The sequence below is a fragment of the Delphinapterus leucas genome, chromosome 16 (assembly GCF_059928025.1).
Source record: "Delphinapterus leucas isolate spDelLeu-1000000601 "Yukka" chromosome 16, BTC_Dleu_Yukka2, whole genome shotgun sequence".
In the NCBI taxonomy this organism is placed as follows: Eukaryota; Metazoa; Chordata; class Mammalia; order Artiodactyla; family Monodontidae; genus Delphinapterus; species Delphinapterus leucas.
This window is the reverse complement of record NC_143144.1, coordinates 86,453,959-86,467,840: the sequence shown is the minus strand read 5'-3', so window position 1 is coordinate 86,467,840 and position 13,882 is coordinate 86,453,959. Positions and strand designations below refer to the sequence as shown.

At 58.4% G+C, this 13,882-nt stretch overlaps 1 protein-coding gene across 11 annotated transcripts in view; it reads right to left on the bottom strand.

The window, feature by feature from the left end:
• Positions 1-13,882, bottom strand: part of INPP5A (inositol polyphosphate-5-phosphatase A) — a 179,670-nt gene that overhangs the window by 89,450 nt on the left and 76,338 nt on the right. For 10 of the 11 annotated variants that reach the window (XM_089898379.1, XM_089898381.1, XM_089898380.1 and 7 more), the window contains 2 exons: positions 7,828-7,928; positions 4,191-4,278 (listed from right to left, as the gene is read on the bottom strand). The exons of the other annotated variant lie outside the window; for it this stretch is intronic. In XM_089898379.1, coding sequence (XP_089754505.1) covers positions 4,191-4,278; positions 7,828-7,928 — 189 coding nt within the window. The remainder of the gene's footprint in view (positions 1-4,190; positions 4,279-7,827; positions 7,929-13,882) is intronic. 11 annotated transcript variants of the gene reach the window in all.

Below are 13,882 nucleotides of genomic sequence, written 5' to 3'. Positions count from 1 at the left end.
GGACACAGGCCCCCAGGAGGCCGACCCCCAGGACACAGCCCCCCAAGACGCCGACCCCCAGGACACAGCCCCCCAGGACGCCGACCCCCAGGACACAGGCCCCCAGGACGCCGACCCCCAGGACACAGCCCCCCAGGATGCCGACCCCCAGGATACACAGCCCCCCAGGATGCCGACCCCCAGGACACACAGCCCCCCACCATTATGCTCATCGCCAGGTGCAGCTGTAGGTTCAGCTCTTTCTGGGAACAGGCTGCAATTTTCTGATCCCTGTTAATACCTGTGACAGCATTTATGTACAAGATAAATTCATTTCAATTTCCTTTTTCAATTAATGGCCTATTATTTGAACCACACTCAGCTAAAAATATTGCTCCAATACTATTAATCTTGTAAAAATTAAATTTTCCTCCCTCTGACAGCCAGAGGCCACCAGGCTGGGGCGAGAGGGTGGCCATGTACCTGGCCAGCGCTGCCCAGGTCCCCTCCAACAGGACGTCCAGGGGACCCAGCAAAGGCGGTTCCACGCACGACACACCGAAGGGGCGATGGACGGGCACGACGGGGATGGGGCCGCAGGGCCAGGGCCAAGCAGGATTTTATCACAAACCATTACGGTCCCAGTCAGGAGACGGGTGAGAAACACACGCCTCCCCCGGGGAAGAGTCTGGGATGAGGTCCAGACCCGGAGAGCGGAGCACCGCTGGGCCATTCCCACCGCCCCCCACACCCCCGCCCCGGGAAACATGCCCACACTGGACTGTGGTTGCAGGAGGGGACCGGCGGCAGGACAGCAACCCTGGAAGGCAAGCCAGGCCACAGCCTCGCAGGGCCAGCCGACACACCCACCCCTCCTTTGGGCAGGCTGGACCTTCATCCTCAACTCCCAGACACTGTCCAGTCCTGCAGACACCTGGAGCCACAGCCTCAGCGCCTCAGACCTGGGCTCATCCCCATGTCTGATGCGGTGCCGTCCCGTGCAGGGTCAGTCCTGCCCAGGGAGGTGCCAGACTGGAACCAAGCAGGATGGCCCTGTCACCGACTAACGTGCCATCAGTGTACTTAAGACCAAGAGAGGAAAACGCTGCCGGTTCTAACTGAGAGATGCTGGGGGTGTTGGATGCACGCTGGTCTCAGATGTAAATGTGACAGTCGACCTGTGGAGGAACAGACTGGAGGTAATATCGTCCTTAGGTACCTCCATGCACCAGCCGGACAGGAAGGTCTTCCAGGCGTGTCATTTGTAGTGTCTGCAGTGGTCGCACATTACCCCACCATGTGGCTGGTCCACAGTGTAAAAATACCTAATTCTGGGTACTTAAAATTACTTCCAACTTTTGTTATCAAATAATTTTTGATGACCATGCTTATACACAACAGTTTGCAAGACGGCTACTTCTCCAGTGAAGCTGCTGAGTGATGGCAATGCTCTGGCAGGTTTCTGTATTCCACTGCAAATTGTGAAGTCACATTTTAAGATAAATCTCCAGGGGTGAGGAAGACCGAAATGGAGCTCTCAGCCCCCAGGCGCCTCCAACACAAACCTTTTCTCAGCCCACCAAGCATTTGACTGGAGGAGAGACGCAGGTTTTACGTCAGCATGTCACGACAGGTGACACAAAACAGACCACTAGAGAACTAGAAAACTCAGCATTTCAGAAAACTTCCACAGACAGAGACAGTGGGAGCTCCTGGCCTTCCTGAGGCCGCAGCTTCTGTGCACAAGAACCAAGGCCCCGTCCACTAACAAGCTGATACCCACGCTTCACTGTTGACTCAGTCCCAGGCGCACATAGAGCCCCACGGGGCACGGAGGCCGGCGCCAGAATAACTCCCTCAGCGGATGGATGGCCTCTGCCCCAGGGAAACAAACGCCTCCACTCTCCCTCGGCCACCCACCCCTGCCTCAGTCTCTGGTCCACTGGGGAAGGTGTATCAGATATGTCAGCCTTTCTGAGGAATCAGTTTGATTTCGCTGATTTTCTCTAATATTCTATTTTCTATTTCACTGATTTCTGTCTTATTTTATGATTTCCTTTCTTGTACGGGCGTTGGTTAAATTTGCTCTTCATTTTAAAAACTTCTAATGTAAGCGTTTGATGCTAGAAATTTCCCTCTAAGCACTACTTTAGGTGCATCTCACAAATTTTGAAGGTTTTTAGTTTGTTTTCCGTGTAATTGGAAATAATTTCTAATGTCCTTTGTGACTCATGGGTTATTTACAAGTTTCTTGTTTATTTCCAAATATTTGGGGCTTATTTCCAGATACCGCTTTTGTTTACTCCTAATTTAGTTCCTCTGTGTGACCTCAATCTCCTACACGTGCTGAGCTGCGTTTTCGGCTCAGATTTCAGTGTGTGGAATGTTCCATGTGCACACACAGGCCAAGGCTCGTCCAGGCCCCAGACCGTCTGTGCTCTGGCCGCCAGGGTGGGAATGCTCGAGTCCTCGGGATGGACCCCCTCCCAACCACCGGCGACCCTGCACCCACCCCGACAAACGTCAGAGCAACACTCGCCTTCCCAGGGAAGGGAGTGGAGGCCACCTCGCCCCTCGGCATGCCACGTGCCACATGCCCTGTCCACGTCCCAGGGCTGCGCGTGCAGCCGCCAGCCCCGTGTCCCACGGAGGCCCGTGAGCTCACGCCGGCTGTCAGGGACTCTGCCAGCTTTCCCACACACGTAGCTCTGACACGGGTACCCGCACGATGGGCTGCCACATCCCCCTGGGGAGCTGCCTCCGGCGCCCTGGCCCCGTCACAGCCCTCGCTCTGAAGGCTCCTTCGGTATCAACTTGGCCACTCCTACCTTCTCAGAACCCATGTGGATGGTCTTTTTCTTCATCCTTTTACTTGTAAAATACCCATCTTGCCACCTAAAGGAGACTGTGAGGACCCGAGCATGGTGTCCACGAGGCAGAGGCGACCAGGGCCAGGGTGGGCCATGGCGGCTCTACTGGCCGAGCAGGGACCGAGGTCTCTGAGAGGGGGAGGCGACGAGGGGCCCCGCTAACCCGCCAGCAGCAACCCGGGGACGATGCTGACCGCCTGACGCTTGTTACAGTGACTGGATCTATGGGGTTTACACATTGTACCAAACTCTGACAGATCCCAGCCACGACCTTTTCCAGCCCTTTCCTCTCCCGGCCCTCCTGGCGCTCCAGAGACACCACCTGACGTCCTGGCACTGGGCGACGCCCATCGCCAAGTCCTTCTTTCTCCACAGCTCCTGCGGCTGCAGCCCTTCAGGGAGCTCTTCCTGACGCTGTGGCCCTAAGCTGCTAACGGTGTGGTTCTCATTCCAGACGCTGCCGTTTCCATCTGAGTAAGTCCCACTTGGGGAAAGCATTTTTATTTGCAGGATGAACTGTGGAGAGGGAGCCGTCGGGGAGAAAGGGGAGAGAGAGGGGGGCTGTGTCCCCGCCCTCGAGGCCTTGCTGGGCCCGCCACCGTGGGGTGAGGCCCCTGCAAATGCGGGGAGGGTCCCCGCGGCGAGCAGCGTGGCAGAGGCAAGACCCTGGGATGCAGGATCTTGCAAATGCAGCTAAAGACAGAGACACGAACCTGCAGCCCGTGACCACCTCACAACTGGCATCAGACGCCCCGAATTTAAGGCCTGAAACCTGGCAGCAGCCTCTCTAAGCAGAGGGGAAGCGCGGTGGCACCTCTGCCCCGGCCGCTCTACGCAGGACGCTCTTCCCAGCCCCCGCTCCCCGCACGTAAGCCCCGGTCCAGGCAGCGGGCATACGGTCACCTGCTGCCGGATCCCTGGGCCAGGGATGCCTTGATGAGGGGACCCAGCAACCAGCACCTGCAGCAGGGGACGGTGTGAGCGGAAGGCCGTGGAGGACAGATGACACAAGACACTAGGGAGCACAGGCGGCCTCAGGGCTCCCCAAACACGGTGAGAGCCTCCCAGCAGCAACGGCCACTCAAAGCCGGCCGACCTCGCTGCTCCGAGACGCCCCCGCCTGGCCCTGCACCTGGCACGCCCGTGGCCACCACGCCAGCCGGGGTTGCTTCCCCGGGCATCCGCCGTCCCCCAGACCACTGTCACACTGTAATTCACGCACGGCCGCCTGTGCCCGTGGCAGAGCTGGCCACCGAGTCTCTTTACGTAATCAGAGGATGGCAGCTCCAGCAGACTCTTGGCTTGGCCAACGCTTACTCCACGGAAGGAAAGTGTGCTCACCGTGAAGTGTTCCTGGGACTCGTAGTTTTCATCCAGGTAGACCCGCGCCCTGTTATACTCTTTCATCGCATCACCGGACAGCAGTTCTCTGGAAGGAAAAGAGGGAGCTGTTTAACGCACAGCCACACGGACACTGCACCCTCTTGTAGGAGCGCTTACGAAGCACAGGAATGGCAGCTTGGAAACCATGCTTTACGTTGTCCTGAAAACAACAGCAACGGGGGGAAGGAAGGAGGGGGGGAGGGGAAGGGGGAGGGGGAGGGGAAGAGAGGCGAAGGTGGCATAAACTGAGACCCACTATGCACCCTCAGCACAGGCCGCTCCATGCCAGCCGTGAGATGAGCAGGATGGGGGCCCCTCGGGAAGCTGACACAGGGAACTCACCCAGGGCCACACACCAGGAAAGCTCGAGTCCACAGCCTGTGGGGCATCCTGGCTGTTTGCACCCAGCCCTCACAGAGGCCACACAGGCGCCCCCAGGCCTGGGCAGTCCCGCCCGCATTCGCTCCTCACAGGAGAGAAGCTGGGGACCATGACCAAGTGGCCAAGGCTTTGCAGCAAGAAGGAAGGAAGGGTCTCCAGACGTCCCTTATGAACAGGCTCCAGCCCTAACTGCACACCTCACGGCCACGCTTTGTCACCAGAAAACCCTTCAGCAGGCGACCTCGCCGCCATCTCTACAGACATGGCCGGGACAGAGCTGTGGTGCACCCTCGAGTTCTGTGATGGCGCCGGATGGACAGAGGCACCTGACACCCCCCCCAACCAGCACCCCGGCAGGGGGTGGAGGACATGGGCGCTGTGTGACCAGCCAGCACTCAGGACAGGAAGAAGAGGGGCTCCAGCTTTAAGGAGTGACAATGAGGAAGGCAGGAAGGAATAGGGAGGAGGGGAAGGAAGAAGATAAGCCTTGAGAGGATCAAACTAGTCCTCAAGCACCTACCTGCCTGCTGGGATGAACCCCAACATGCTTTAGGGGGCGAGGCAAGACGCAGACACGAAACACACACAGCAGCAGAATCAAAATTACTGACATGTTGAAGAGCAACAAATATGACCCATAATCTACAAAAAAAAGGCAACAGAAACAGATGTAGAAAGAATAAAAATGATGGAGCTTGCTGGAAATAAACTTGAAACAGATATTATAATTGTAACCAAAGATTTAAAGGAAAACATGGACACAAACGAAAGTTCTAGAGCTGAAAAATACAGCCTCAGAAATAAATTCACTGAATATGCCTAACAGCAGATTAAAACGTAAAGAACAGACACAACTATATCCAAACTGCAGCAAAGAGAAAAAATGGACTGAAAAAAAACAAACAAAACCGAAAGAGCTGTAGAGACCTGTGTGACAGTCTCCCATCAGGAAGCCAGAGTCCAAGAACAAAAGAGAAGGGAAGCAACCATGCAAAAGCTTCTCCCAAATCTCAATGAAGTCATAAACCTACAGGTTGAAAAAGCTCAAAGAGCCCCAAGCAAAATAAACACAAAGAAAATCAAACTAAAGCAAAACAATCAAGTTGCTGCTAACCAGCTAGAAAGACAAACTTAGCAGTGAGGAAAAAAGACACACGATATACAGAAAATTAAGACGAGAACAACAGCCCAGTTCTCCTCAGGAACAATGGCACACAGAGAACAATGGGACAATACCCTTAAAGCACTGAAGGGAAAAAATGGACAAGCTAGGATTCTGCTTACAACAAAAGCATCTTTCAAAAACAAAGACAAAGACCCTTTTCAGATAAACAAAAGCTGAGAGAATTGACCAGCAGCAACTTGTGTTGAGATAAATGTTCAGGTTCTCAGGCTGAAGGAAAATGGTGCTGGAGAGAAAGCTGACTGTACGGAGAAGGACCCACCCCGGGAGGGGCAGGTGACTCTAGTCAAACAGGTGACATGTTCTCTCACTTTTTAACCTTTTCAAGAGGCAACCGACGGTTTCAAGCAAAAATAACAACATGTATGTGACGCAGAGCACAGGCAGGAGTAAAACATCTCCGACAACAGCAGGGGGACGGCAGGGGACGGTGGGGGATGGGAGCCGTGGGATCCCGCGAGCTCGGACGCACAGCCCTGCCGGGCGCTGCCCCTCACCTGCGTCTGCTTGTCGCTGATGTGCCCAGCTTCTCCAAAGGTGTTCTTTTCTTACTGACTTACTGCAGCTCTTTATATATTTAAATACTGACGATTTCTGTCAGTAAAGTATGTTGCAGATATCTTTTCCCAGGTGTGGCTAAACTTTTACTTTGTTTATAGCGTCTCTTGATAAAGCTTTTAACTTCAACATGGTCAAATGCGTCAGTCTTTCCTCTTGTGGGCTGCACTTTTGCACCTTTTTAAAGAAATCTCTCCCTAGATGCTCTCCTACACTTTACTCTTGAATTGTCCTCGGGCCTTTTACATTGACTCAGTAATAACTGAAATTCATCCCTGTGTGTGGAGAGAACAAAACGTGCTGGGGACCCAGCTTCATGGTTTCCTGGCCCAGGACACCAGTGGTACCGCCCCCTGACCCAGCCGCCACCTGCTACACACTGGGGTGAGGCGGGGCAGGAGCTCCGCTGCCGCGCATCCAGGTGCCGCCTGCACACACACACACACACACACACACACACACACACAGGAGGCCCTCGGGCCGGGGGAGTTGAGGACACCCCCCTTGCTGTGTTTCAGTAGTACTGCAGCAAGTCCTGCCTCTCTGCACTTCCATATTAATTCTAGCGTTAAAGTGTTAAGAAAACATTTTGATTGAAATTGCCTTAAATTATAGCTTATTTGGGGAAAGTGTGGTAGCTTTTAAAAATTTGCCTTTTAACAAAGGACCCCACAATTTGACAGCTGAAAACACGGATGGCTTGTGTCATTCCACGTCACTGGGGACTGTGACGGGGGCCGAGGCCTGGGACAGCAGCTGCACCCAGCCTCAGGCGGGGCCCCAGGCTGAGCCTATGGAGGCCCCCCACCCGCAGACCTGCGCACCACACGTGGCCCCGGCCCACCCCACCCACAGCCGCCTTCAACGACCAGCCTCACAAGTGGCACGTGTCACCTCCCCACACTCCACCGGTGGGAGCAGTCACAGGGCCCGGGGTCTGGGGTCGGGGAGGACAGGGCCACATCGCAGGGGACACAGTGCAGAGAGGGTGCCCCAGGCGCTGGGGCCAGAGGCAGGAAGGACGCTCTGGCGGCTGCTGATACCCAGGGCTGTCCGGCACGCAGCCTCTTGGCCCAGGCCTGCCGTCCCAACTGTCCTGCCCCCGCCCCTGCGCCTACTTCCCGAGGCCCGGGCCCTCGCTTCCCGTGGGGCGCCAGGCAGGCCCGGGCCCTCGCTTCCCGTGGGGCGCCAGGCAGGCCCGCCGTCCACAGAGCCACCCCGACGATGACGCTCTGTGCCCGTCCCACTGCCACAGAAAAGCTGTGGGCTGCTGCATGGACATCAGCCCCGTCTGTCCCCGGCCGCAGCAGAAGCAGAAACAGAAGCAGCAGGCTCACAGCCATCGGACCACGTGACCGCATCTCGGCCTGGACCCGGGGGGCGCTGTCACCCCACCCCGGGCCTCGCGCTCACACGAGCGTGCCCCCCACCCCAGGAGGAAGCAGAGGGACAAGCGGCTGCCCCGGGACGTACCTGACGAACTTGTCCACGTGCGACATGGAGGCTTCATAGTTCTTCCCTCCGAACTCCTGGCAGTGCAGGGCCAGGAAGTGCGGCCTGTGCGTGTGCACGACCTGGGGAGGAAACACGGCAGCGTCAGGCCCCCGCGGGGTTCCTGCCACAGTGCTTTCCCCACAAGTCCTGAGGATCTCGGTCCCCAGGGCCGTTCCCTCCCCGTTACTACAAATCCTCAGAAAGGATTCACAATTCCTCAGAACCTTCCTCGGTAATCTGGGCATTTCCTCCCAACTATAGAGTCCCGCGTGGCAGCTGCAGGGCACCTGCAAAGGCCCAGAGGAGCAAACATGCATCCTAACCTCACACGTGAGGGCAGCCATCACTGATGCTGCTACGGCCACCAGCGGGACCTGGTCCAGCCACGCAGCCCCTGGGCAGCGGAGCCAGCTTGGCCCACCTCCTCTCAGCGCCGCCCGCCCACCAGAGCCCACGGGGCCAGGCCCGCCGCGTCTCCCTGGTCGCCAGGGTCCCCTGCCCGCTGGGCTCCGACTAAACTGGCCCCGAGGCAGCGCCCAACCCGCCCACACTTCAGCCACTCGACCTGGAGTCGTCCTCGAAGCTGCGGCCGCTGACCCCCCCCAGCGGCTCCTTCAGGAAGCTCACAGGGATGGTCCCGAGAGCGCCATCCAGCTGCCCCCCGCTGCCCACACCCAACCCAGCACGGACCCAGCCACCCCCAGGCGGTGGCACGGACCTGCGTTTCACCCCTGCCGTAAGCCACGCTAGGCGTCTCCGGGCAACCCACAGGTCACCCGAGCAGGTGTCGACCCGCACGTGCTCACGAGGGGGCCAGGAACCCATGGCCCTGCCCTCCTGGGGTGCCGGGGACAGCGAGTCACCGATGGGGCACACTGTGTGGTGACGAGGCGGCCGTGCCAGGACATGCACCGGGGGCGTCAGCACGGCCTGGGGGAGCAGCAGGGGCAAGGGCTCCTGGGATTGGAAGGGCAGCGATGGAGGCATACCAGGAGGCCAGGCAGGGCACTTGGAGGCCGAGAGGCTGCCTGTCCCCACCTGCGCCCGCCCCTCTGCCCTTCCTCGGCTCTGCTCTTCTCCACCCCCTCCCTGGTACCTGCTGACACGGCAACACTGCCGGCTCTGAAGCCCTCACCAAAACCCACAGAACTACCTTGTCCCTCCCCAAGCCCACCATCCCAGAGGCAGGTCCCCTACACAAGGCCATCCGCGCCTAAGGCCACAGTGTCAGCGCCTGAACCCGACCTCGGCCACCACTGTGTCCTGCCCGGAGGTCAGTGCACCGTGGACAGGTGAGGGCTGCATCCAACGGGCCTTGCGGAGATGGGTGCTCTGGGAACAACAGCTATGTGGTCCCTGATGGGAAGTGGCTGCATCGAGGGTTCAGCCAGGCCACGCCAGAAAGTCGGCCACGGGGACAGAGGACGCAGGGCATCAGGCCCTGGGTGCCACGCTTCTGCGAGTCTCAGAAGGAAGCATTGCCCAGCAGTAGCTGCCCCTGACCCGCAGACGGCAGACAGCACGTCCAGCCTCGGGGAGAGTGACTGGACCTGGTCCTGCTCCAGCTGTGACATCAAAACACAATCCCCAAGACGGGGAGGCTCTTTAAACAGGAGGAGAATTCAGACCAGAATGTACTTTTCAGCCGCGTGGGAAAGGCGACACCAGCGGGTACAGTGGCCTGCCCTGGCTCGCACCCTATGCTCCATTTAAGCGGGTTTACGGGACGCCCGCTGGGGTGCTTCCCCTTCCCACTGAACACAGGCGTGGACTCTCTCTGTCCCTGGTCACCAGCCTCAGGGCTCAGGCTCTCGGGGACGGGGACCAGAACAGGCCCAGACGTTTCCCCAGCTGGTGGCGCCACAGCCCTGCCCGGGGGCAGGGGTGGGGAGGAACAGGCGGCTTGCCTCGTGCGAGCTCAGTCCTGCTCCGCGCAGGCGCTAAAACACAGACTCCGAGACAAGCTGGATGCCACCCGCCGGTGGCCCCCTGGCAGGCGCCCTCACACACGATGCTCCCCGTGCAGCCCTTGCCGGCATGGAACGATCACAAGACAAAGTTCAGGAATCCCAGGGGTATCCATGCAGCAAATCACATTCACCAACCGGAAAAGACTGCAGACTGGTCTCCGGGCCTGAAGCCTGGATGCAAAGGGCACAGGGGACCCCAGTCAGGAGAGGCTCTGGGCCAGCCTGGGTCAGATCACCAGACCGACCTGCCCTCAGGCCCAAGGTCGAGTGTGCACAATGCCAGCCACGCCCACAGCTGCACACAGCAGCCTGGCCACACGGAAGCCACCAAAGGCTCCCTGATGTGTGCAGCTCTGTCACCCACCCTCTGCAGTACCCGGAACAACATATAAAACCAGACCTTCACAAAGGGGGCACAGAATTCCCCCAGGAGCAGTTCCTCCCTGGGAAGCTGGTGACTTCACACAAAGTGAATGCGATGCTCTGACACACGCAGATCGTCACGAGCGCGACTGTAAGGTTCGTGACACCAGTTCCTGTAATTCTGCAGCGTGTTCTTTGCCCAGCTCTACAACAGGGGCGGGAAAAGGAGAAGGAAGCCCCAGAGACGCTTGGGTTTTGTGGGTGAAGACGGGGCCCCGAGTCAGTGACAGGTTCCTGCAGTTCACACTGTCACCTCTTGTAACCGAGGCTGCAGGTCACCAGATCATGGCTGGGACCACGACCCAAGTCCCCAGGAGAAGCCAAGCGGAGCCGCTTTCCAAGGACTTTCCATTATGAATTAGGGCAGCAAGGACGAGGGGCCCACGTGCAGCCGCGTTAAGTCACAGACACACGGGGTCTCTCTGGGCAGGCCTGCCCACCTGTCTGCCTTCACCCGAATCCCATACACGTCGCCCTCGTAAGACGACTCTCTGCTGTGGTTTAAATTGAAATAGCCGTTTATGGCACAGAATTCACTCTTTAAGTCATATGAAACTCCTCAGACATTTGACTCTGATCCCACAAATCTCAGAAAATGGAGAAATCCAAAAAGAGCAGCCCCTCGGGAGTGGGCGGACACCCCTCGTGTGGACTCCAGAGCATCCGGGCGGCGCCCAGCAGAGGGGCCCCTTCCTGGGACGTGGAGCCGTCTCTGCGGTGGTTTATCTCTGAAACCCGTGGCGGCCTTGCCTGAGCTACAGGGCCTGGAGGAGCAGGGGCCCAGGGCAGCCCCCACCTACCCGCCCGAGCCTCAGCTGCAAAGGAGAGACGAGGCCTGTGTACGGATGGCAGGGGGACCGGGCACCGGCGAGGGAAGGGGCCTGGCAGTACCACCGAGGTGGGCGCTCCAGGAGCTGCTGGGGCTCTGGCCCTGCTGTGGGCCAGGGAAGCCCCTTCACAGCCACAGCTGAGGAAGCAAACGCCGGCCCGGGGGTGGGCAGGCTGGGACCTTGCGCCCGTGGGGGGCCGCGCCTGAGCTTACAGCGGCACCGGGGGACGCATGGGGCGGGCACCACCCCAATGGGCACGCTGTGGGCTTCCCGGGCACTCACGGGGCCAGACAGCCCACTCCTCTCAGTCTGAGGTCACCCTGCGCAGAGCACGTCTCCCTACAGCACTGCCAACGTTCTTCCCGAAGGACCAGCCCGTCCACTCGGGTTTTGCCTTAAACAACTGGGAAGAGGCGACACTCAGCATCAAGCCGGCGGGTCTGCTGGCTCCTGGACGCACGGCTCCATCTCGCCCTGGCGTGCGAGGCTGGGGTCCGGGGCTGTACCACAGAGCGCCCAGAGCAAGAGCAGAGCTGGGGTTCCCCTGCCTCTCGTCTTCCCGGCCCGCACACCTGCGCACCAAGTCCGTCTGACCCCAGGCTCATCTCCACGTGTGTCTCCCCTGCCCCACCATGCTCCTCCCAGGGCCTCTTGCATCTCCACCTCCAAGAAAAGACGTGGTGCCTGAAAGCCCTCCAGGAGCACTTCTTCGTGCTGTAAACTCACAAAGGAAAGTGACAAAATGAAGAATTGAAATTCTCAGAAAAGCTGGCTTACGAGGTTTCCATTAGGATTGTGCTTGGCCAACAACAGAAAACCAACAACCAGCCGCTTGCATAAGGAGGCCGGGCTGGCAGGCAGAGATGGGGCACCTGCTCGCAGACGGCATCCAGGAACCAGCTGCTTCCACCATGTCTGCTCTGCCACTGCGAGCACTGGCTGTCATCCTCGTGACTGCAACATGGCTGCAAAGCCCCCAGGCCTCATGCCTACATTCCAGGCGGGAAGAAGTGGAAAGGGCATAAGGTTAAAGGAAAAGGGGAAAGGGCTTCTTTTCTAGTGCTTTGCCTACTTTAGACAAGAAAGCTCTCGCCAGGGACTTCTGCCTACACACTGTGTCACTGGACGCCCCCAGAAGCCACGCACAGGTGGCACTGGCTGGCACTCTGCAAGCAACAGAGCCCGGTGTGGGTCACATGCAACCGTACATCGGGGGGGGGTGCCGTCTGCCCCCTCTGCCGCAGCCTCCGCCACACCACGTACCCACCTTCCAGTCTCCCGAGTCCCAGGCTGAAGGACAATTGTAGGTTGGCCACATCTGTGACCCCCTTTGGTGCCATGGTCTCTGAAGACCACTGGTTAGCAAAGCCCTGGGCACAGACAAAGGGCTCGCTGACTAAGGAACCTGCTGTCCCTCTTCTCTTGACAGCCCCCCCGACCTGAGCCCCTCTTCAGAAGGCCGCGCTCCAGCCCAGTCGAGGTGCTGGGTGCAAACGTGCCACAGACATGCAGGTGCTTCCAGCCTGCCCAGTGCCGGCGCCTGCGACTCGGCACACAGCCAGGGCCGCGTGTCCGCGTGTCCGCGTGTCCACATGTCCCCACGTGTCCTTGGCCTGGAGCCGTGCGGGCAGCTCCCGCCCCTCCACGCCTTGCCCTCCAGTCCCCACCACTGCGTTCCGGTCTTACTCAAACACCAAGTCATCTGTCCCAGCTCAGCGGGAGGGAGACTTTCCGGCTGGACTCCCTGCGCTGCAGCTCTGCCCAGACAGAGACTGGGGAGCCCCACCCAGCAGAGTTCACTGAAGCCCCTGTGTGCCCACAACACCATCCCCGACTGAGCCACTTTCTGGGGAAGGATGACCCTTATCCAACACATTTTAATTGGTAATCACAATTAGATTTAAATTTAAACACAATTAAACTTAAACTAAATTTAATTCCAAATTTAAATTATAGTGAAAGTAAATTAACCTGAAACTGAATTTCCATTGATCATCAGTTTAAATCAACAGCCAAATAAAATGACTGATATCATGTTAACTCTTGAAACTCAGCGTCTTCCACACAATGACCCGAGCGACACTTCCCGATGGCCGAGCACGACCACCTTTAGGGACAACAGGCACACCTGCCTTAAGCGCACACGTGTGAAAAGTCAGATCATGAGCGGTTACCGTCACGACGGTTATGAACTTCCCAGCGAGTGTGTGTCTTACTTGGGTTCCCCTCTGCGTGGAGAAGCATGTGCGGGAGACCTCAGCACGTGCTTCCGCCCGGCTGTTGACAAAGGTCCCGTCTACCTAAACCTGAACCACCTGCATTACATGGACGCACCTGGCGGAGCGCCTGCCAGCGGAGCCTGGGCGGCAGGGGCAGGGAGCCCGATGGGGACACAGTGGAGGAGGGGAGGCCCTCGCTCCCCCCACGAGAGCAGGTGGCCAAGGGGTGCAGGGAGCGGCAAGCCTGGAAAACCAAGCTCCAGGGAGCAGTGCAGCCCTGTTGAACCACAGTGACCTCAAGTGGCATGGACACAGGCCCCAAGTTCAGGGCTGCTAAGAGATCGCCCGACATGCCACCTATCGGGACCCCGCACACGTCGGCGACCTCGAGGGCCACTCGCCAGGCCCGGCCATGCCTGGTCGCGGGTTCCAGCTGGCGTGGCCTCAGGTGCCTCATCCACACACAGCGGGCATGAGAGGACGTTTCAAAAGCCAAAAGGAGGTGTTTAGATGAAATCACGCCGAAATGTAACATAAAGAGGCCAAAGTCACGTCTCATTTGAAAACGAAGCTATTCAAATGACAAGATCCT